General features: G+C 40.0%; 1 protein-coding gene across 5 annotated transcripts in view; it reads left to right on the top strand.

The window, feature by feature from the left end:
• Positions 1-22,452, top strand: part of SIPA1L1 (signal induced proliferation associated 1 like 1) — a 192,025-nt gene extending 169,573 nt beyond the window's left edge. For 3 of the 5 annotated variants that reach the window (XM_042875745.1, XM_042875576.1, XM_042875663.1), the window contains 9 exons: positions 618-736; positions 3,139-3,578; positions 8,992-9,231; positions 10,252-10,417; positions 13,736-13,979; positions 16,704-16,850; positions 18,923-19,037; positions 19,524-19,605; positions 20,382-22,452. In XM_042875745.1, the coding sequence (XP_042731679.1) occupies positions 618-736; positions 3,139-3,578; positions 8,992-9,231; positions 10,252-10,417; positions 13,736-13,979; positions 16,704-16,850; positions 18,923-19,037; positions 19,524-19,605; positions 20,382-20,525 (1,697 nt within the window). In that variant the 3' untranslated portion in view covers positions 20,526-22,452. Of the gene's footprint in view, positions 1-617; positions 737-3,138; positions 3,579-8,991; positions 9,232-10,251; positions 10,418-13,735; positions 13,980-16,703; positions 16,851-18,922; positions 19,038-19,523 lie in introns of all 5 variants that reach the window. The other 2 variants (XM_042875831.1, XM_042875910.1) reach the window with 2 other exon arrangements.
• Positions 22,453-24,348: the final 1,896 nt, after the last annotated feature.

Here is a 24,348-nt window from a genome sequence, read left to right as displayed (position 1 = left end):
TTCACAGCCATCAATTTTTACAGGAATATTGTGATTTCAACAAATTTTGCTATTTCTGCAGCTAGAAAATATTTACTTAGTTCACCTTAATATTTACTTAGTTCACAGGAAATTTGTAGTAGTTCTGTTGGAGAAAAACGTATGAATTTCAGCAGTCACTTTAGACTTTTGCTATTGTCCTGCCTTGCATAGAGTAATACCATGTAAGGAAATGCAATCTTCAGAATTTTCTTTTATTCCTATCCTCAGGCAACATGCATAATAATGTACAATGCCAATACACTGTGAATATGAATATCTTCTGTTTTAATATTCTGAAATGTTGCTATTGGACAAGGAGTGTGTGGCACTGCTCAAGTTGTTTTAAAAGATAGCCAAGTTTTTGCATTTTTTCATGAAGTCTTGCTGATTTATGCTAGGCAAAAATGGGCCCTCGGTTTCTTGCCTGTGCTTTGTCTCATGTATAGTTTTTATGTGGAATAAATTTCACTTTGGTTTTCAAAGTCTTTAGCTAATGGTAGCAGTGGGAAAAATTGCAGTGTGAAATCAGAGTGCATGTTTTCTTATTTCTTGTGCTGCATAGGCTTTTCAGTACATTGTTGTATGCTGTATTGCAGAACCAACGTGTCATCTGCCAGCAGTATCAAAAGTACTGCCATCCTTCAGAGAGAGTCCCAGTGGAAGACTGATGAGGCAGGATCCTGTGGTTCACTTATCTCCAAATAAGCAGGGTCATGTAAGTTATTCTGAAAAAGGGATTATTTAATATTTTGCTCATTTCAAATGCTCTTCATACCAAGTATATTGTTCAAAACTATATTTAGAATGTCAGTTGAAGACGGATGGAAAAGAAAAAGAAATCCTCAAGCCCTGTTTTCTGTTAAACTTTGGAGGAAGCGATGAAACAGATGTTACTTCCTGAACCTCACAGAAGCTACCCAGGGCACACTAAAATATTTATTAGTTAATAAAGTTTTGTTGACGGATGAACAGCACTTTTTTGTCTGTTATCTTGTGATAAGGAGAGGATTTATGGGAGTTTACAAAGCTATTCCTAGGCTTCGCATGGGAGACATGAAGTTGACAAATACATTGTGTGTTGCAAAACTCAGAAAGCTGCTTCTTTGAAACGGACTACAAGTCTTGCTTTTCTTTAAATTTCCTTCACTTTCCTCATCTGCTGTAACTATTAATTCCTTTCCATAATCAATCTTGCACACTGTTGGAAGAGTTCTTTTGAAAGGCCCACTAGAATCTGCCTGAGAAGTCTCCTATTTATATTTAATTTCTAAATGGCAAATTCTACCTTTCTGCTTCAATAGTTAAGTGTGCGCTTTGTTTTGGAGACTGGCACTTCCTGATTTATATACAGAGAGACAGATTAACTGCAGTAATATTCATGAATTAGGAATATCTTGAAAATTAAGTCCCTAGAACCAAAGAAAGAAAATACTCTGTAATCTGCTGTTTGTTATGCCAGAGGATCGTCTTTATGATCAGCTAAAATATAGAGTTGTGCTGACTGATTACACTCAAACTATGAATTGCATTTATTTAGATCTTTCGTTTACTTCTGCCTACCAGCATTCATCTTTGAATGCAATTTGCAGTGTTTCTTTTAGATTATTAATTCAGAACAACATGCCCTCATTATTTTAAAACAAACAAAACACCTGTCTTCCTATTCTTAGGAGTTTTTGTATTTAGATTGACTTGATTTCTGTGTGATTCATTTGACCATATAATAATGTGATAGCTACATCATTAGCTTGTGTGCAAAATATAACACTGGATTTACCGATGCTTGCATTCTTCTCATTTAGTCTTTGTTATTGTAAATCTTTATTATGTAGACAGATGGATGAAGGGAGTGATACAGTTACTAATGAAGAGCAGTAACATTAATTGGAGATAACTAGATCAACTTAATATTCTTCCTGTTTTTCTGTCAGTTCTTGATGTAATATAATAAGCAATGTGGATACTGAGATTTCCTCCTCTGGTCATCAATCCATTCTCTTTCTTCCCTCTTTTCCAGTGAGAGTAGAAACAGTATCTAATCTTTGATATTCTATATGCCCATTTCTCTTTGGTAAAATTCTGCAAGTAGGCAAAATAGAAAGGGTGGTTCTAAATGTCCTTTCTGTCTCTTCTGTTATTTCGGGGCCATCTCGTCACCAAATAAGTCCATTTCATAATGGAAAAACAAGTTTTTCAGTCTGGTTGCTTAGATGATCAGAACTTAGATGTGTTCTTTGAATGGGAAATAAAACTAAGAAATAGAGAGGAATATAAATACTTGAAAGGTGAGCTACTAAGTAGAGATGAGTATAGCAAGGAATTCCTTCTGTAATGGGTTATTCCGCTGATGCCCACTATGGAACTGTGGACATCATTGGAATTCACTTTTTTCATAACAGTTGGCTGTAACCAAGGGCAGAACCCACAACCCAGCCAGAAACTGCCATGTCCAGATGGGGCAATTTCAAAGCATTGAAACAAAGCTGCTTTTCTTGCAGTTCTGCCTTTTGGAAAACAACTTACAAGTAGTTAAATGGCATTTCAGTGGTCCTTTGCAAAGGATGGTCCTGCTGAGGAGGAAGTAAACTTGCCTACTGCAAAGGGATTGGAAGAGCAATGGTTGTTTTTCCCTGTCTTAGTTTTTTGTTATGCAATTGTATTGTTGAAATAATGTGGATTATGTATCATGTTCTAAAACATTAGACTGTAAAAATTAGAATATCTTTAATTACAGTAGATACAAAACAAGTCAAAGTGTACACAGCTCTGTCAGTTTCATTGGTTGGGCCTGAGTAGAATTATACTTGAAAAAAAACAATGTGAAGTATTTTATGACAAAATTATGAACTACTCCGTTTTTCCCTGCATGGCTGAAACATGGCTTCCACATCCCTGTGAAAGCATCTTATGTGCTCTGAGAACAGACCAATACTCACTGGGTTAGAATGAGTTTCCAGAGCTCTAGAGTCTCCTGATTGTATCTATCCAGTACCTGAAGGTAGAGAAATTTCTACTGTACAGTGGGAACTTTAACCCTTTACTACTCTTCTTCCATTGCCATAATTATGAAGTAAACCTACATATTTGGGATTTTTTTTACTGTTGTTTCTTCTGTAGTCTGACAGCCACTACTCCAGCCATTCCAGCAGCAATACTCTCTCCAGCAATGCCTCCAGTGCTCACAGTGATGAGAAGTGGTATGACAGTGGAGAGCGCACTGAGTCAGAGCTGAACAGCTACAACTATCTTCAGGGGACTTCGGCTGATAGCGGCATAGATACCACTTCCTATGGACCTAGCCATGGCAGCACGGCTTCTCTGGGAGCAGCAACATCTCCCCGAACAGGGCTAACAAAGGAAAAAGTGACACCACTGTGGCACAGCTCCAGTGAAGTGGTCTCCATTGCAGACAGGACATTAGAAAAAGAGAGCCACATTGACCGAAAAGCTGAGTCTTCACTGAGTCTGGATATTCACAGCAAGAGTCAACCAGCCTCCAGTCCTCTAACAAGGGAGAACAGTGCTTATAGTCTTAGTGATGCTGTCTCACATACAAGGTAATTTTCACTGCTTATGTGATTGACACTTCCACATTCATTTTCATATTCTCATTCTCTAGCCTGATAAAAGCGAGCAGCAGTTGTTTAAGTTGAGGCTTCTATTTGACCAGTCTATTGACCAGTGTTTTGAGAGATCTTACTGTGCAGAATCTTTATATATTAAGACCATTTTTAGTCTTTGTGTCTGCTGCTATATCTAACGCTAATTTCTTTGACAACATATTCCATATTACTGCTATTAAACAAGACAGAGGAGTGCCTGATGTGTTTGTAAGAAATATTTTGCGAGATCTGCAGTTGGTATACCAATTAGATCAGTACCTTTTAGTAATGCACAATTTATTCTGAATTTCTTTTTTTTCAGTCTTGCAAGTCTGTGTTTCAGATGTCTTCTGCTTTTTTTTAAAAAATCTTTTTGTTTAGGATTGTGCTTATAGTCATTATGATCAGTACTGAGAGCAAGTTGCTTGAGAGTGCTAGCGTGTACATTTTAATCTCATTCTGAAGCAAGCTGCGGGTGTGACATGTTACTGTCATATCCCCTCTTTCCATTAGTTTTGCAATTTTTAAAATTGGATACACCAAGTATGGGTATAAAGCACCCAAACATCTTAGATGGAAGATACCCTCTTTATGAGTTCGTTCGAGTTGCTAGAGACAGACAATATTTTAGACCATTTTTCTAAGCCATTTCCAAAAAATATTCAGGGTACATTTTCAAAAATACTTGATGTTATATGAAAAGGAAGAAATAGCTATTTTAGGAAAGCGTATGGTCATAAATATCTGTTGCTTTTACAGAGACTGACTATTGCATTTTTATTCTTAAGGATGAAATCTTCAAGCATTATTTGCTGTTCATTTTGAGCGAAGCTACATTTAGGCAAGGATAGGTGTTTATCAGGCAGTTTAACAGTTCCTCGTATAATAGCTGCAAATGGAGTTTGTTATTGAGATTGCAGTGTAATGAACTGTCTCCATGTACTTCGTCATGGTCATTCTTAGTAATTATCTATTAGTGGTGATCCCACTCTGGTTTTCTGTCTCTTTTTGGTTGACTGTTTTTGGCAGTAAAGCTCATGTTATTCTATCCAAGTCTTTGAGACAGGTGTTTCCGACAGCTACGTGTGCATGAAGGATTTGAGCAAATCTTTAGAAAATACTATGGAAGGCAATTTACATAGAATTTAGGCAATCTTACCACTTTCCCCTTTCTTGGAAGAAAAATCCTGTGGTGGTTATCTACAGTGTTATAAGTTTTATTTTAAGACATGCATTTATCAAAAAGAAATATGTATTTCTTTTTGATGTTCATTAGAATTTATCAAGTGCCCCACAGTACTTGTCTGAATGTAACTAGCAGCAGCAACATGCATGTCTTCACTCTTCCAGCTCTTACCTTTGTCTTCTACAAACATGATGTTTTCTCTGGTTGACTTAGTCCAATCTAATTGGTGTTTGTGCAGTGACACTGAAGTAGTCTTCTACATGGTTGTTTTTCAAGCTAAATAAAATGAAATTTCTTGTTCGTTTAAAGATCAGCTCTTCACAAAGAAGAGAGGTTGTAGCAATTTGTAGAGTACGTGGGACATGATACCTATGCTGCAAGCACTGCATCCATACTGTTTATTCTGGTGGAGATAAGGACAGACTGACGTGAAGATGAGAAAATATGTTTGATGCCTTACAATAAAACAAAGGCACAGTCTGGGCTGACTAGCTTCTGTTTTGTTTCTCATGGAGTCCTCAGTTGGTGGTTACACACTAAACAGCAGTGCTGATCTGAGGAGACCCTGGGTGCAACTGTCAGCTGGCTGACCAGGGTAGATGGGCAGCAAGGGCATGGCAAAGAGCAGGCAGGGGCTTGCTAACCTGGCACTTCCAAGTGTAGCCACTGCTGCCTGCTTCAAGGAGAAGGAGAATGAAGGGTGATCCTGAGAAGGCTGCTTTTGGTGAAAAATGAGAAGCTTAATTGTTGTCTCTCTGTCAGCTTCTAAATTGCTATCCTTTGCTGCTTCTCACACTTTACTTTTTGCCTCGTTCATACCTGAACACCTGTGACATCTTTAGAGTTGGGTTTCTGACAAGAAGAGAAGGAATTTTGGCCCTGAAAAGAACTCAGTGACAAAAGAAAAGAAAATAGCCACAAATTAGAGTGTTTGTGTCTATAGAAGACAGGAGCAACAATTAGTGTTATGATCATTTGGTGGTACGTAAAAGAACTTGTACCTGAGAACTGGCGGCAAAATGTAAATTATAGTGATTAACTTTTACAGCAGAGCTTTTGGCTAGGTTCTTACTTCTCCACCCCCATTCTCAAACTCCTTCCTGATGATTGTGCGTATTTCTCATAGCATCCCAGGAGAACTGCATTATGTAGGCCAGTAATTATACAGAATCATTACAGCTGAATGTCATTAAATGAAGCCATATGTGCTGATGGCATTAATTCCCTAGGAAAAAATAAATAAATCAAACTTTCATTTCCACCTAAAATGGGTGGTTTCTTACGTCCCTTTTAGCAAAACTGAAATTATGGATATTTCTAATCCAATATATTTTGATTATAATATTTTTAATATATTTAGTCCAAAACGATTAAATAGTATTTTACTTTTATGAAAGACTCAACTGAAATTCTTGCAGATTGTCATGCGGTCTCTGAAATATTCCCTGATCTAATCCTTCTTGTCCCTGTACTTCAGCTGGGAGGTGAGAGACCACCAGTGTCAAAAGGCTCTCGTCTCTCTGTCCTGGGACTGAGGCTGAATTCCTTCCAGACCTAAGCAAGCTGGTCCAGCTGTCTGTTAACAGTATCCATGCTTCCTGCTGTCGAACACTATATAACTCATCATCAGTACCATAAAGCTTCAGCTCCAATTTATCTTAGGGTTTATCCAAAGCCTTTTGCTCTCCAAAAATGCTCCCAGTTAACAAGTGTATCTCTGTCAGTATGCTGTTGACTTGCCTTTGTTAGTATGAAGAAAACTGCAGGCATTTTCACAGTTCTGCATATAGTTCCTGAAGCTGTGTATCATCCCAAAATATTATGTTGTAAAACCACAGCTCAGAATATTCTACTCACTTTAAAGAAAAGTATATTAAAAACTATATGCTAATTTTCTTGCTCATCCACCAGACTGCTGTTGTCATGTGTTCTGCATGACATGCATTATAATATTTAACCAATAGTGCTATAATATACAGCATTTATATGCGGGATGATATATAATACGATTATTAAATATGTGCACATTTCATATATATATACACTTATATATTTATATTATATCTCTATGCATTTCATGTGAAACATATTGAATGTCATTTTTTTTGTTCTCTACATAGAAATATTCAGATCAGCACTACCAACTTATTAATACTTTTTATCAATATTTTTTTCTCACAAATAACACTTCCTTGAGATTGACCCAGTAAGATTAAAGTATTTAAGTGTTAACTTTTTTTTTTTCTATGCTGAGGCAACTTCGCCAATTCTTGGATGCCTTTAGAAGGGGATAAGCATTAAAATTAAAAATACAAACCAAGGCGCCCCCCCCCCCTCCCCCACCCTTTTTTCTTCAAAGAGGTACACCTTCCACAAATCTTGCTGTTTTAATTTTGCAGTGGTGATGCCTCACAGATGGGCTGTTTTGCTCAGCATATGTAGGAGTTCTCTTTTCAGTATTGAAAACAGAAGGAGGAATGGAGAGAAATTTACTGCCTCTTCCTCTAGCTCCTATTTTTCCCTGTTATTCTTGCTATAAATTGTTTACTTGTGTTGTAAATAAAGGCCATGGTGTGCAGCAACCAAATGTATGGGATTGATGGACAGAAATATCTCTTCCTTTGCTTTCCTAGTCTGCCATCTTTTGTGAAGGTCTTCCAAAGGTACAGATGAGGGAGAAAAAATGGAAATAAAATCTGTATTATTATCATCTGATTTGTGTACATACAAGGAGATGCATCTCCCCTCTAATATGCATTGCCATCCTCATGTACACTAGGTGAGAGTGTGGGCAACAGCAGGCGGTGCTGTTTGAGGCGGGAGGCCTGCCATCAGTGCTTGCTAAATCCACATTCCTTAGCTGTTGGGTCCTCACTTCTTCCATCTGAAGGAGAAAGATGTAGTTGAAGGTGACTTCAGATGCCATCTGTTGTCAGTAGAGAGGAAAAACTGGAAAGCATAATTCTCCCTAGCTGAGACAACTGGTTGAAGGTGAGGAGAATTACCTGCAAGGGTATTTCCCTCTCCATTGGCTACAACAGGAGCCAGACAATTGGCATAGGTTATCTAACCTATTTCTGTAAGGTTGAATGCAAGTGAGATTATTTTTCAGGGAGCAATATTAATGTAACTTAAATATTTTCTCTTTTTCATTAGCAGACAGACATAAGAATGGATTATTTTATCATGACACAAAAACAGCACTGAAGAATCTTCTATTAAGCTAAGAATGGGAAATTATTCAGTGACTTTGTTCAGCCTCCCAGCTAACGTTTTATTTCTCAGTCAGAAACTATTCTTTACCACAGGGCCGGCCGTCTGTTTAAAATTCCTCTTTGCAATGTTGAATACATGGACAAAAATGTGACTAAGTTGTGAGGAGAACTGGTGGAAAACTGGTTTATACATATTCAATGCTATTTCAGTACTGTGGATGTATACAAAGCTTTGCTTTATCACTAGAAGTGCCTGACCTTTTAAGGTTGTTGAAGTAAATATTGTTTTAAGCACTAGTGCTCCTGATATTGTGCAGATTGCATAAGGTTTTAATATCATCCTATCTGAAGAATAGCTCCTATTTAAAACCCCCCACTATCACCTTCTTCCAGTGATAAGTTGCAGTTAGTCACCTAGACAAATTGTGGCATATGCAAACTGAGCAATTTTACTAAGTCTCTCTCTCTTTTTTTTTTCTTTTTTTTTTTTTAACAGTAACTGCTTTTTAGGTAAAATCCAGGAACCTCTCTTTTGAAAGATACATGGGTATCTTCTAGGCTTGTTGTGGAGTCTCAAAGGGGGACATTCCCTGTTGCTTAACTTCCTTAGCAATATGTTTTGTTCCACAGCCAGGAATTCTAGCAAGAAGTTGGACTTGGGTTCTTGTTTCAAATTCAGTTACAATGTCATGTGTTACTTTAAAGCTGCTAATCACAACGAAGCTTAGATTCCTTATTTGTAAAGGAGGGAGTGGGGCAGCTTGATATGTTGTTTCCTTAGAGGTAACAAAACTTTTTGTGACTGTATGAGGTACTTTCAATAAAACGTAGTAGAGCCTTAAGGAGGCTGAATCGGTTTTGCTTCTTCACTTACTATTGATAAGTGCAACATCATGTGCTCCGAATTTTTCTTTGCAAATGCATATATGCACATTAGAGGCAAATTTTGTCTTTGTTTCTCTCCCAGTACCATGAGCTCACGACACTCTGCCAGTCCGGTTGTTTTCACCAGTGCCAGAAGCTCACCTAAAGAAGAGCTTCATTCTGCTACTTCTCCTCAGCTTGCACCTTCTTTCTCCTCCTCCTCTTCCTCTTCATCCGGTCCTAGGACTTTCTACCCTCGCCAGGGTGCTACCAGCAAGTATCTGATTGGATGGAAAAAGCCTGAAGGGACGATAAACTCAGTGGGGTTTATGGATACAAGAAAGTAAGAATGATTTTTAATTCTCTTCTTTGGTTATTGGGTTTAATTGTATGGAAGCGTTAAAATCTGTGACATTTCTCTGTCTAAAAAAGCTCAAGGCTATCTAATAGAATGCTTATTCTACAGTAGAACTTAGTCTCCTAATGAGTTCTGCAACTGGGCTTAAATATTTGATAGTTAGCTAATCTTATTCCCTGATAAGATGCTTTTAAAAATTATTATTTTTGCTGCACAGTATGGGTTTCACTTCTATTAAAGCTTATCTTTCCTTGGGACTTCTCGAAGGAGACTCAAAATGTTATTTCAGCAAATATTAAAAATCTTCTTAAGGTAGAGGCTGAGTTCTTTCCTAAGCCTCTCACTCATGTAGTAGTACTGTGCACGGTATGTATTAGCTCTGTGGCTCTCCACGTTGCTCCCAGCATGCTGTCCAACTGGCTTAAAGCAGTGTTACAATATTCAGCCAACTCTTTCAGAACAGAAACAGAGAAGCAACTTTCTAGTGAAAATACTGTTTCTTTAAGTCTAACTTGAGTTTGAAAGCAAGTGATTTGGAAAGCCCACTTCAAAATCTATCCTTTGTTTATCCTTTCTTGACTTCTACTGAGTCAATGCAGAATTCCAAGATGATGCCAGTAACTGATTATCAAAATGAGATGGAATTTTGTGAAAGTTGCAGTAAAAAGGGAGAGAGAAAAGTTTAAAGGAACTTGCTGATATGTTGCTCCTGCACTGACTTAAGAAATATATTCTTTTTATTTTTGTGCAAAATATGGATTATTTTAGCAGATTTGGTCCCTTGTTGAGAAAATGTGTCACAATAACTTCAACGTTATGTCAGTAATTGATTGCTTCAACAGGTATTCATTAAGATGAGGCTCTGCTGTATTAGGGAAACTCCTTTCTCCTTTCATGCCCTCTACCTATGCTCTTTCTTTTTGAGGATGCTATAATTCTTGTTTCATCCATGCCTCCTGCCCCAGGGCTTTGAGACCTGAATGTGTCTGTTCCATTTCATTTAAGGCGTCACCAGAGTGATGGCAACGAAATGGCCCACCCCCGGCTGCGTGCATCAGCAAGAGATCTGCGAGCATCACCAAAACGAGCATCAAAGTCCACTGTTGAAGAAGACTTGAAGAAACTGATAGATCTTGATAGTCCAACACCTGAATCCCAAAAGAATTTCAAGGTATGTTGACAAGTCTGGATACTTGTTGTCACAGCTGAGTGAAATCTGAGAATAGCTTAAGAGCAATGCACACATCCTGTTTTGATTCAAGTCATAATTCTGTTGACGCAAAACACAAATTTGTAAAGCTGTATTTCAGGGGAATTTGATGAGGAAATTCATCACTGCCTGGACACATCACTGATACAGGAAAAGGTGTCACAGTTTGGAAATGGACGAAGGCTGTGAAGCTCTAAGATATCTGTGTACAAAATGCTGAGTGCTTTCAAGGCAGCAGAAACTGAAGTGTTCTGTGCTCAGTACTTTGCATTAATGGCTTCTGAGTTTCTCAAATAGGATCTCTCCCATTCTCACCCATAATAAGAAAATGAAACACGAGACGTCTGAATTATCATCAACAGAAAGCAATCTATTTGTCACAGACTGTTCTTGCGAGAGGAAAACATTTAGGGAATAGCTGCATTCTTCCAGTCACTGCAATATTCAACTGTGTACTTAATTGCAAAGAACATTTAGGACTGTTGGCGTATGAGCAATCTTGTGATGTTGTCTTGTGCGTTTGAATTGCTCTTCTCTAATTGCAGCACTAAACTGCAACTTGTTGACAGTACTGAAACTCCTTGCAATATGTGTGCTTTCCCACTTCTCTAATCCTGTTCCTTAAGAAGGGCCAAGAATGCTCCTCTAACTTAAATATTTATATAGAATAGTTGTGCAAACATTTCCTGAGGTGTTTGGTATTTGTGTATAATAATCATAAAGTGTATATTTTTAAGAATTTATTTTAAGAATCCATCATTTTGAAGAGAATCTCTTGATTTCTACAGTTTCCATATATGTAGAGTCAGTGCATCACAGCTCACTTGCCTAGATGGTTTCCACAGCAACTATGCAGAAGAGAGAGCTTGCACCTTCTTTCTCTGCTAGCAAAAGCCCAAAATGGCTTAGTAAAACTTAAAAGTTCTAGATTCTATAGACATACTATTTCAGATGTTACATTTAGGGCAGGTTAGATGAAGTCAAAGTAAAATAACTTTCTCTTAGATTTGTGATAGTTCTACGTGTTGAGTGAGCCACAGGCTCATCCCGTTAGTTGTTTTTGAGCAAGCTGATTATTGTCATTCCAAGAAATTCCCTTCTGTTCAAAGAGGTGACCTATAAAAGAGGCCTATAGAGGCACTATAAAAAGTATGAACATTCCAAATTTTATTATTTTTTTGCTTTGTGTTGAGTGAATCCATTCTTACCTTAATTCTAATTTCTTCATAACAGTAACAAATATGTTAACTGAGGTTGTGCTTTTGATAAATTTCAGCAGATTACCAAGACTATCACACCAATAAATAAAATGTTCTGTGTTTTAAACTGTCATTTCTGCCCACTGCAGGATTTATATTTCATCTTACAAAAAAATTGTTGCTCTGAGAAAATGTTGACAGTTGGAGGGGAAAAAAAAAAAAACAAAAAAAAAAAACAAGGAAAAGTATGATAATGCCTCTCATGTGTTCACTGCACAAAGGCTGAAAACCTCCCTCATTTCTGCTGACTGCTTTGTATACTAGTAGAATTTGTTCTAGGCTATGACTTTGGGTTGTTTTGCTGTCCTACCCAGTCTTTCTCATCTTCTTACCTACTCCTAATGCATTGTGTCTTCTCAGATAAGTCACCCTTCTTTTTCCTCTCTCCTAACCCTATTACCTCTTTTTCTGACTCCTTCGGTTGTTTATACCTGTGCAAACTTTTAATCTTAAGGTCTGGTATTAATTGTTGGTTCCAGCTCCTAATTCCCTGGTGGAGTTTGAATTCCTTAGCACTATGTTAACTATAGGACCCTCAAGTATATGACGTAACAGCTCTTTTCTATTCGTTTGCATCTTCAGAGCAAACGCTGGGAGTTTTTAACAGATCGTAATGTGCACCTGCTGATTGAGCTTTTCAATTTCAGACAAAAAAAAAGCCAGCTTGATCCCCAGCATAATGCAGTGACAGCTGTGTGCCAGAAGTTGTCATTTTTGTAGCATTAATTGCATATGCAAGGTTCCTACTGGTGTGGCCATGAGTTCTGTCCTACAGGAGGCAGTGCAGAAGGGAGAGGTTTACCTAACAAAGCTGGCCTGGGACGTGACTTCTTTCCTTTCTTGTCTTTCACTATAGCAAGTTTTTGAAAGTAATCTTAGCTGTTCTAATCCTTAATCCACGAAAAGCAAAACCTACAGCAGACTTCCAAAATTAAAATTTGGAATGCTTTGACAAAACAAATCTGGCAGATCATTTTTCACGGTACAGTACCAATAGTCCTTTCTCCATGTTCTTCTCCCACTTGTAGTGTGGGTTTTGATCACAGGAATAGAGTACCGTCTGTTTAACATTTTTTCCCCTTTTTCTGAGGAGAGAACTGTTTTTCTATGCAGATGAGTAATGCTTTATAATGTTTAATCACACTTTCCAGAAATTGAATTCTTTCCTGTCTTGTTCAAACATGTTTACAGAGCAGATGAGGGTGGCAAGGTCTTCTTCTCGGGTTGCCATCTCTCCATGAAAGCCTTTGGACCGAATTTCAAGCAAACCATAAAAAATGTTGTGTCTCAGAGGTGGTTATATTGCCACAGGTTTCATGAACATTTGTGGCTGGTAGAGTTGAAGATTGGTGTCTGGACTGGTGGGAATGGTATGCATTGTTTGAAAGCAGCTTACTAGCACTGGCCAGTGAGCATGTAGCTTCAGACTAACCGCAGCATTGCTTCCTTGTGTGCCAAGCTTGGAGGAAGCTGGGATTATGAAGGGGGTGAAATTCAAGTTCTCTCATGAGGTGACTCATTTAATTTTCTTTCAAGTAATTCTAAAGAACTGAAGTGGTAGTGTTGTTCCTGGTTGTTCAATAAGATGAGACTTTTAATTAGTCGGTGTTTGTTGGTGCTCTGCGTGCAGGAAAGCAGCCTCCCCAGGTACAATGAGGGCTCATTTATGCAGCATTTGGTTTGTTTCTGCAAACATAATCTTTGCTACATGAGAGCTCTAGAATTCATGAGGGAGGCTGAGATTTACTCCTTAGTGAAATCTGGAAGAATACTTAAAATCAGAATTGTAAAACAGATTGAAAAAGACCTAAATTGTTATCTAGTTATAATCACCCTCAAAGCAGATTCCTTTATTTTCTCCTTCCACGTTGAGGAAAAAAAAAATCAAAACAAAATGATGCTAACATTTGCTTTCTCGTTAAAATAAAAAGTCTTAAAAAATCACTTCGTACATTTCAGAAGTTTCTGTATTGATTTTTTTATTTTTATTTCTTTTTCTTTTTTTTTCATGAATGTATAGTCACACACTCTGTCCTGTCAGTCTCCCTTTCCCAGCACTCCTACCACAAGGCGTGCCTTGCAAAGGACTTTGTCAGATGAGAGTATTTACAGTGGTCAAAGAGACCACTTCTTCGCCTCGCGGGCCTCGCTCTTGGACCAAGCCATGCCAAATGATGTCCTGTTCACCAGCACATACCCTTCTCTCCCAAAATCGCTGCCACTACGGAGACCGTCGTATACTTTGGGAATGAAATCACTACATGGTAAGTGTTTCTGATTTTCCTATTTTCAAAGAAATCCATCGTAATTATGTCAAGGAAAGTGGTTTGTTACAGCCATTAGTACTTCCGTCTTGATTTTGCTGAAATGAAGAGTCAAGTCACACCTGCCTGGAAATACAAAACAGATACAGAATTTTTTTCCTCGCTTCAGTGGGTATGAGGTTGCATGACTAGCTAGTCATGTAGGGATCTTGTGGAAGGAGCACAATAATTGCCTCACTGGCTGTAAACTTTTACCATTTTCTTGTCATCAGAATGAATTGAACCAATGGGTAAATAATGTGTGCTTGATTATCTACCAATGACAACTTCAGATGGCATTTACTTTAGAGTGGGATTGTGGGAAGAAAATGCTTTTAGGGAAATAATGGTATGAAAGCGTATAAATGCTGGTGGACTTCTGAATGTATGACTACACTAGAAACAGCTTTTATTACGCCAACTATTTTTCAGTTCCTCTCACTTGGCTATTCATCTTACAGGATTTGACTTACTTAACTTTGGTCACATTAGCAGTTCTTCAAGGGAGTTACTTGTTAAACTGTTGTCAAGAAAGCACTCAATTTCCCCAATTAGTCTACTGAAAAGTCCCAACAAGATTTTGGGATAAGCTGTGTTACTGTATTTGAATTTTCTCAGCTGGTGAGAATGGGAAATTCACAGATTCCTGTTGTATCTTATAACTAAATGTGCACTAAGCGATTCTGCAGTATTTTTTTAAAGGGCTTTTCAGATTTATTCACATTTTCATGTTTCAGTGCAAGACTGTCAATAAATTCAACTCATTACAGTAGGCATTAAGCACTGTCTGTACTGTTGTTTCCATACAGCATGTTAGGAAGCCAAACTCTTTTCAGTTTTTATATGTGCTAAAATGACTTTGTGGACTTGGTCATATGCATAACTGACTGATAGACTTAGCTTCTGAGAGTTTGGGGTCAGAAGATTAATGATGCCATCTGAGTAGAAGAGGAAGGCAGCATGTGGACTCTCTTCATTCAGATGTCTGTATTTTCTAAATTGAAAAACCTTCTCTCACTGTCATATTCTTGTCCACGGTGAAATGATTACTCCTTCTAGCACATAATCTTTGTACTTTTGCCAACAAAATAAGACATTTTCTGTGAGATGTAGGCCTGCATGATAAAAGCCTGGCTGGTTGAGTGACACATGAATTGTGTTCCCTTCCCCCTCCCCACTTGCCTTTGCTCAGAGGAAGGATTAAGTAGTGTACTGGGTATTTAATGCCTCTAGTATTTGTTGGCTTCAAGTTATTCAGAGTTATTTTAATTCAAAGATCTCAATAACAAAGACATTTGTCGCAACTTCCTTTATGCTTCACCAAGCCCAGGGCATGAGGAAGCAGGCTGTTGCTGCTTCTGAGCTTGCATGTGTGCTAACTGACCAGGCATTCTGTACTTATTGATTCACTGGCCAGCAAATAGAAATATAACAGGTAATTAATTGCGTGTTCAGGGTTTGCTCTTTCTCTCACTAGTGGCAATAATTTAAATATTCCACTTTTTAGGCAAAAGATTACACAAAAATTACAGGAACTTTATTTCTTTATCTTTTTTCAAGCTTGCCCATACGTTTGTTGTTGTTGTTTCTCTATCACAGAATCACAGAATCACCCGGGTTGGAAGGGACCCCAAGGATCATGTAGTTCCAACCCCCCTGCCTAGCAGGGCCACCAAACATACACATTCAGGTCAGGTTGCCCAGGACCCCGTCCAACCTGGCCTTAAACACGTCCAAGGACGGGGCATCCACAACCTCCCTGGGCAGCCCGTTCCAGGGCCTAACCACTCTCCTTGTAAAGAACTTCCCCCTAACATCCAACCTACATCTTCCCTCCTTCAACTTAAAACCATTTCTCCTAGTCCTGCTGTTATCAGCCCTTTTGAAGAGTTTACTCCCCTCCTGGGTGTAGGTTCCCTTCAGGTATTGATAGGCTGCAATGAGGTCACCCCGCAGCCTTCTCTTCTCCAGGCTGAACAAGCCCAACTCCCTCAGCCTGTCCTCATAGGGGAGGTGCTCCAGCCCCCTGATCATCTTAGTCGCCCTCCTCTGGACCCTTTCCAAAATCTCAATGTCTTTCTTGTACTGAGAAACTGTCTTTCTTGTACTCTATAGCAGGCCATATACCAACTCATGGATGAGCTTGGGTATTTTTCAGAGTTACCTTGTTCTGAGATGTTTTGGTTTGCCTAAGTCTGCTCCCACTGGCTTACAATATTGTAAATAGAAGATGAAGGAGGAAAACCACAATCTTGTACTTTTTAGAGCAGCAGATAGGTACCAGGGAGTGGAGAAGCCCCCAGCAAGCTGCAGCACCCTCCAGAGTTCCTTCAACTTGTGCAAAGGCGGGAATCATTGGGTAGAAGAGCACTGCCCCCACCTCAGTACTGAGAGGAGGTGGAAGTTGACTGTTTAAGTGGTAAACTGTAAAGATTTGAGCAGATTCAGAAGGAATTTAATGTTCTGGTGAGAGGCACAATCTCTGAAAATATAACATGCTCTGACTGGTTAACTATGGTTGATCAAATGTTCTGTTGAGTTGTTTAGATCTAGAAATGATATCTTCCGCCAAAATGAAAAGGAGATACTTTAGTATTAGGAAAGGAACTCTGTTTTGGTTTGGATTTTTTTGGTTATTTTGTTTTTTATGGAGCTTACCTTTTATTCTACATTACTCTACTCTAGGAGAGTTTTCTGCCTCTGACAGCTCCCTCACAGATATCCAGGAGCAAAGACGGCAGCCCATGCCAGACCCTGGTCTTATGCCATTGCCTGATTCTGCCTCTGATCTGGACTGGTCAAATCTGGTAGATGCTGCCAAAGCCTTTGAAGGTAAATTTTCAGAACATAATACTTAGAAAGCTGATCTTTCTGCGTGCTTCATAAAGGACTGTTTTTCTTTTGGAAGGGGGGAGGTGTTTGACCCTTAATTTTATTGGCTTTGTTGGTGTGAGTCTTTAGCTCTTTTAAAACAGCGACTCAAGGCTTAGCAGCCTAGAACTTTGTTTGCACGTATAAAGTGTAATTTCTTCATGCTCACTTCCTTTCGTTGTGCTGCAGTTTGGCCAAATATCTGTGAAACTGGCTGTTTTTCATGTCATGTAAAGCAATTCCAGACATTACAGCTCAGAAAAACATCTGTTGCAAGTGCAAGGTTGAGTCAAAGAGCAGAATAAAAAAGCATATGAGCATATTAATGATTGTTTGCTTACTGCATGAGCAAGAAGTTTCTGTAGTGCAGCTGAAGTGCAGTTCTCAAGGTAATTTGGGAAATGTGTCTTGTTGGTATATAGTTTTTGCCCTTCTGTATGCCTCCACATACTCCAAATACATAGACTGCACATAGGTGTCATTGCATCCTGTAGCACTTTCCACCTCCTTGACCCTTAGTAAAACTGAGATAACTGTAAGCTGCCTAGATGTATTTGAATTTAAAATGAAACACTCTTCTGCCCAAAGGGAGTTGTTACAATCTGGTGGAATGTTCTTCTAGGTGCATTAAACAGAAGTACCTTTTGCTAATCTTTGCACAAATGCTGACCCACCTTCATGAGAATGTTTTCACTGATCTTGAATCATTAGAACATTACTCTGCATGGCTGGAGAATGCTGTGGGATAACTTGTTTTCTTGTCTGTTCTCTGCTAGTAGTCAGACACACCATTAAGGTGTATGTATAAGTTAGCATTCAAGACATCATTTGTGCTCTACTCTGTTGCCATGTTCACAACAACATGGGGATGAAACTCAAGTTTTAATACACCGCACTGTGTCAGTTTCTGTTCAAATGATCTCCTTTCTTAATTTCTCCTTAGATTTCACTGCCCTCATCAACCTAAATTCCTCATTTCTGTAGACCCCAGGCTCATTTGCATTTCTCTTTAGAAGTGTGAACAAAGTCAGTGTGGTGAAGGTAACAGGCTGACACTCAGAACAAGAAGAGCTGGGGTAATGTGTTTGCTGGCAACCTTATCTCACTGGTATAAAAACATATTCAAGATTTGACATGGAGAGGGAGCAGCTGTCTGTAGTCTATATAATCTTAGTCCATAGTCTCTGCTAGATGCCACCAGGGGCTGACAAGCACTAATCAGTCCCATGCACTCTCTTCTGCGTGGTTGATGTCTTTCGTACAAGCCCTTAGAGTTGTAACTAGCGATACCTGCAACCAGCTGGAACAAAATCTGCTTGGATTCCTGCAACCCTTTTGTCAAAGGGAAAAAGAAAGGAACAGGAATCACTCAATCATACCAGTGCCTGTTAATATGAGCCTTGGTAAAAGCACACAATAAAAATTCGCCAAGCACAAAAAAAAATAAATTTCTGTTTCCAGCATGAGATCAACAGCTGGGGAGGGAGAGAGGTGTTAATTTATTAAGCTAAAAAGCGTTCACATTTCTGTTTGTGCTAGGAAATCCAGGGGCAAGGGCAGTTGCTGACTGCAGTCACACCACATGGTAGTGATTTAGAGATGTGTTAAAATACAGCGAGGGAGCAGTTATAGGACAAAAAATTATACAGATGTAAGGCAGGAAAAGGATTTCACATTTCAATCTGAAAAGATTTTATAATAAGGCATAAGGAAAAAAACCTTGCTTCTGAAAAATGACAGTGGTCTGTTTATTTTTCACATATAAGTTATGCAGAGTGAGCTTTACTTTTCTTACATTGTTTTCTGAAGTATGCCACAGACAAGGGAATGTAATGCAATGTTTTAGGTGTCTCCTTAGCAGTTTGTGCTTGATTGCTATTGCTACCTTCCCATACATTACAGAGAGTGTGTCTGTAGTCTTGAGACAGACTTCTTGGATTGCCCTGAGATCTTGTAGTGTAGCTATTGCACGGTGCTTGAACAAATCTTCATTACTGTGGTGTCATTGCTGATCTCTGTGTGTGCCTTTTCAGTTCAGCGAGCTTCATTCTTTGCTGTTACGGATGAAAACCACAGGCCTGTGAGCGCTGCCTCCAGTGGTGATCAGGCTGAGGACCAGCTTACTGCACAGATAAAGCCTTATACAGGGTAAGCAAGTATACCACATGAACACGCATCCTCAGTTACAAACTGAGGGAAGGAGTACAAATACCTTTGTCTGGAAGCTGTTTCTAGCCTTTGTAGAACTCTTCACAAGTTCTCATGATGTTGGGAAGTGAAAACAGAAGAACTGTAAGTACAGCTGAACCTTTTTGCAGGTTCCTTCTTGTCTGAGGTGTGTATATGAGGCTGTCCAAAGCTGTGGTAACTCAAGGCGGGTGTAATGAGCGGGAGTTGAGATAAACTGTGTGATGGGATGGCAGCACTTAATCATGGGTTGAGTTTGTTCTCCTCGATAATATGCTGCACATGTTCCATGTGCTGTGTTAGGTATTTTTTCTTGGTTGTGTGAATTCATGACATACCTGGGAGTACACTTACACAGAGCTGCTTGGTACAAAGAAGGCTGCTAGATGCCCTATGTGAAGATGGTAAAATCTGTGAGCACTTATTCTTGTTTCCTACTTCCCATAGTAAAGAATCTCCTCCAACTCTCGCCTCTAAAGTGGACCAACTTGAAGGTTTGCTGAAGATGCTGCAAGAGGATTTAAGGAAGGTACATTTTTGAGCTGCAGAAAACCTGTAAGGCATATATTTGGTTCTGATAGGTGATACTAATTACCACGTAATTCTGCTTTGCCGTGCCTGAGCCTGTGACAGTCTTTTTGTGAGAAAATGACATTTTTTTTACTACTTTTGTCTGGCTGTGCTTCCAGTTATGCAAGATGAGGGTGCAGTGCCTAAACTGTAGGCATCTGACTCCTCTGCTTAAATTAGGAAAGTGATTCTGAGTACCTACACTCCTAATTCAGGTGACTGTTAGTCCATGTAAATACATACTGCTGTGTAAATATATCCTGCCAGTGCTGAAGAGTGAGACTGTTACTGAACCATGTAATTTCTACTGTGAAGACTTTTAGCGTTATGTTACTACCTGCTTGGTCCAAGAAAGATCTGCCATGGTTGGGTGAAAAGTCTTTTAGCTAGGGAAATATTTGCCGAAATGTGTCCTATCCTTTATTTAATTAGCCATCTGCAGTTCCATATTTTGTTCATACAGAGCAGGGCATGACTGATTTCACTTCACCACTTGGAGAGGCAGCTGCAGCCCTCTGCTATTTGAATTTGCTAATAGACAAACCTTGACAGTTCAAGCAAAAAGTGAGGAATGAAACATAACAAATCCACCTTAAATGTAAGACTGTCTATTACTGCACATAAAATCTTTGCACAGTGTGAGACTCGTGCTCGCTGAAATTCCTGCCACTTCATGTAGATAGGAAGCATGCTTCGGAATTATCACTAAGATCTGTGTTTTTCTTCATGCCCAAGGAAAAAGAGGACAAAGCCAATCTTCAGGCTGAAGTGCAACATTTGCGGGAAGACAACTTGCGGTTACAGGAGGAATCCCAGAATGCGACTGAGAAGCTGAAGAAATTCACCGAGTGGGTTTTCAACACAATTGATATGAACTGAGAGCAGCGTACGGGGAAACTATCTGTATTAATCCTGGGACTTAAGCTTTAATGCCACCTTAATCATGACATGTGAAAGTATAGTCAGAGCACTTCCCCGTCCTCCATCCTCCAGTAACCCTTTTTTGCATCTCTGCGCGCACTCCGAACAATTGCAGATCAACAATCAATGTCTGCCTTTTGTAGAAAAACAAAGTAAATAATTTTAAAGAGGTAAAATAAAAGTTTAACTGCTAAAATGTGAATGTCTATTTTTTGCACATTGTTTCTTTATCTGTTACGTACAAAGCGATTTGGAGGCAGGGTGGGGCTTGCTGCTCCATCTGCCTCTGGTTCCATTATCTCCTTTCTCTCTGTTTCAGGTAATCTGCTTTTCCTTGCAGCTTTGGCAAATATTATGACATCTAGAAAATTAGAAAGAAATGTTTATTTTACTGCTTTTCTTACATTGTTTTCTGAAGTATGCCACAGACAAGGGGATGTAATGCAATGTTTTAGGTGTCTCCTTAGCAGTTTGTGCTTGATTGCTAGTGCTACCTTCCCATACGTTACAGAGAGCGTGTCTGTAGTGTAGGTACAGTACAACCAGCATCACAACACCTGGAGAGAGATGAGAGACCTGAGCCGTGGGTGAGGCACATTATCACACATCTGTTGCATTAGCATTTCTGGCAGCCTTTGTTTCCTGTGGAAGCGATGGCTGCAAGTGACTTTACAAACAGCAAAACGAGGCATGCTGCGATTGGTACCATGTCGGGCAGGCTGAGATACCAAGCACTGCTGCTGTACCGCTTAAGGATCGTCCCCAGCCCTTCCAGGGGAGTCTGTTACTGTTGTATGTGCAGAAGACTTAGGCTGAAGTTGTAAAGAGATTGAGATTTCCTCTACACACCCCAAAACATTTCCATGAAAATCCACGTAAGCCATCTCAGTGCACCAGCCCTCCCGTTTCATTTCTCCACTCTTCTCAAATCACTGCAGATCTGAGAAATGTTTGCTAAGCTTTTATTCAATGACACGGGAGGTCTTTAAATCCTTTGTGGCCACGAGTGGAGGAATACGTAATGGTGAAATTAGAGAAGTACATTTTTCCTAAGTGCTGGGATAGGACTGGAGCTCTGAAATCCCCAGTTCCCAGTGAAGCTGTCTAGCGTGAGATTTCCCAAACTGCCTCATGTCAGGAAAGTTAATTTCACGTTCTTTGAAGGAAGAGCCGACTTGCCACAACATATTACCTCTCCAGAAAATACCTTTTAGGTGTAGGTGCTGCAGTTTGCACAATCATTGAGCTGTGCAGTGTGCTGAGAAACCTTTTCTGTTCCATTCTGAGTACACAGTCACTACCTTAAGAAATTTGCCTTGCACAAGGTGCAGCAAATTTGGAGTGAACTGCAAGAACAGACCTCCCTGCCCTTTACCACATTGTTAGACAGGATAAAATCATTGGGCATAGGCTTGTCACAGAAACTTCCACGCTCTTTTCAAATCCCCTTTTCATACTCTTTAATTTTGCTCCACACAAGTGCACACTACACTCCAACCTCAAACTTCATTTCTGATGCTAATCCCCATGGAGTTCTTCTCTAATGTTTTGTCATGGAAATGGATCTCTTTGGAACTATTTCTGGAGTGCTTTTGTAAAGGTTTAGAATGTCTTGGGTTTTTTAATGACTTGTATGAAGGAGATTTATATAATGCCTGATATAATTTGTAAATGGGAAATATTGCTAACATCTCTGAGCATCCTGAAGTCTTGCTTTTATTCTCTTTTATTTTTAAGTTTGGGTTTTATTTTATTTCAAAAAATATTTTGGGACTTGGGGCAGACTATTTATTAGAGTTTTGCAACAGAGTTCTTCTTGTATGATGCCACTGAAGGCTACTTGTAAAATTCTGACAATAAAACTCATTTTAAAGGCTCTTCTAAACCATTTTCTTCTGATTTTGTTGGGTTTGTTGTTCAGAACTTTCTGGAGTACTCATTTCTTCCTGCTTCCTTCTTGTACCTCTTAACTGAGTGCTTGGGAATGGAAGGGTTTTGTTCTCTAGTTTTTCCTTTTTATCCCCTGACAGGCCTTTATTTGGTTATGTACATGCACACTTTGTCTACTGGTTTTGCTCACGTTACTGCACAAATTCTTCCCCCATTTGCCTTTGACTGTATAGCTGAGTTTTGTAGCCTGTAACAGGTCCTTGGTCTTCACCAGGCGAATAAAGGATGGGCAGGGTTTTTTGTTTTTTGTTTTTAATGATTCATTACTTCTTGAGATTCTAGTATTTATGGTAATGGAAGCCAGTTTAGGTGAAGCCAGCCCTGCACACCTGGTTGGGGGATCACTCAGCTTTCAGCATCTAGGAGCCAAATCTGTAAGCACTGAACATCAGGTGTAGGGAAGCCAGGTATTTCCTTTGTTTTGTTTTCCAGATCTTATTCTTTGACCCAGGGAATTATCTTGAATGTGTTTTTAAGTGACGTTTCTCAGCCCAGTGAATGAGTGTTCTGCACAACAACGAAAAAAAAGCAGAGCTGGATTCCTGCAGGTGGAAGAGCTGCCCTGCCCATAGCCATAAGTAATGTACATTGGTGGTTCCCACGCTTCACCTTGCAGGGTAGGTCAGGCTGAGCACCGGCACACCCTGACTTGCAGACATCTGCAGCCTGGGGCAGCTACTGCCTGGGCAGGGGGATGTGGGAGCAGCGTGGAGCAGCGGCTGCCCTCCTTTTCTGCACCCTGGGTGATGGGTTCTGCCAGAAGAGCAGTGAAGCAGGTGTGGGTGTGGGGTCAGAGGGTGTAGAGCTGCTGTGAGGTGAGCTGGGGCATGCAGGACGTGGGACTGAGAGGAGAGGATGGTGGAAGGACACAGGGTGGTCAGCTCTGGGCGTAGGGGAGGTGCGCTGTGCGATGAAACGCGGTGCATTGAGGCTTTACTCCTCCAGAAGTGTGATGTTGCACTGTATTGCACTGTGCTTTCTACAGAAAGCTGAGATGTGTTCCAGACCTGCTGAATAGGCATTGTGAGACAGCCTTTTTTTCCCCAGCTTTTCCCTTTGTGGGAAAGGGCACAGCAAATTTTCCCCATGAAACCAGGCACGGTGTGGGGGCTGATTTGTTTTATAAAGACCTTTATATAATCTTTCTCTCATCTCCCAGTGGTTAACAAATCCTCCTCCGAGGCGTTCTGCTGTCTCCTAGCAGACACCCCAGTATGGTGACAGCCCTGTATGTGAGCAACTCGCTCTGCTGCAAGACAACAGGGAACAGGGGCGGAGGCTGTTTACAGCCCGCATGGCACCTAAATTTGGGTTCCCTGGGTGAGAGGGGATGCTGTCCCTCTCCCACTGCTACCCTTATGTCAGGCTCAGGCTTTGCTGAGGTGGTTCCTAATGGGCTGGAGCAAGATGAGGAGGTTGTGAAGTCCCTCAGCTCTAAGCTATGGTGAGGAAATCCTTGCTGTGCTGTTGGTGAGGTGAAGCTGGTGAGGAAAAGAGGTAGAAATAGAAATATTTACTTCAGAGCTATTCAGCAACAGCCACTTTCCCTTGCAGGGGTTTCAGCTTTGGCTAGAAGCAAAGCTAAAGACTGTCAAGGCCAATCTGCATCTTCTTTGCATCTTTTGTCCCAGGCTGAGTTTGCTTAGCAGGAGCTGGGAGCTCAGCTGATAACTCGCCTGCATGGGAGGAACAGGCTGTGCCGTGCCCAGAGAGCCATGTGCCAGAGATAACGTGCAGCAGAAGCAGGTGCTCGCCTGGCGCTTCATCACTTGTGGGTTGTGGCTGTGCCTGCAGAGCTCAGCACAGCGTCCCACACTTCCGCACTGCACCG

The sequence above is a fragment of the Lagopus leucura genome, unplaced genomic scaffold (genome assembly GCF_019238085.1).
Source record: "Lagopus leucura isolate 7727_CA_CO unplaced genomic scaffold, USGS_WTPT01 Super-Scaffold_1, whole genome shotgun sequence".
Lineage (NCBI taxonomy): Eukaryota > Metazoa > Chordata > Aves > Galliformes > Phasianidae > Lagopus > Lagopus leucura.
Note: the sequence above shows the minus strand (reverse complement) of the source record. Positions and strands in the feature narration are given on the sequence as shown.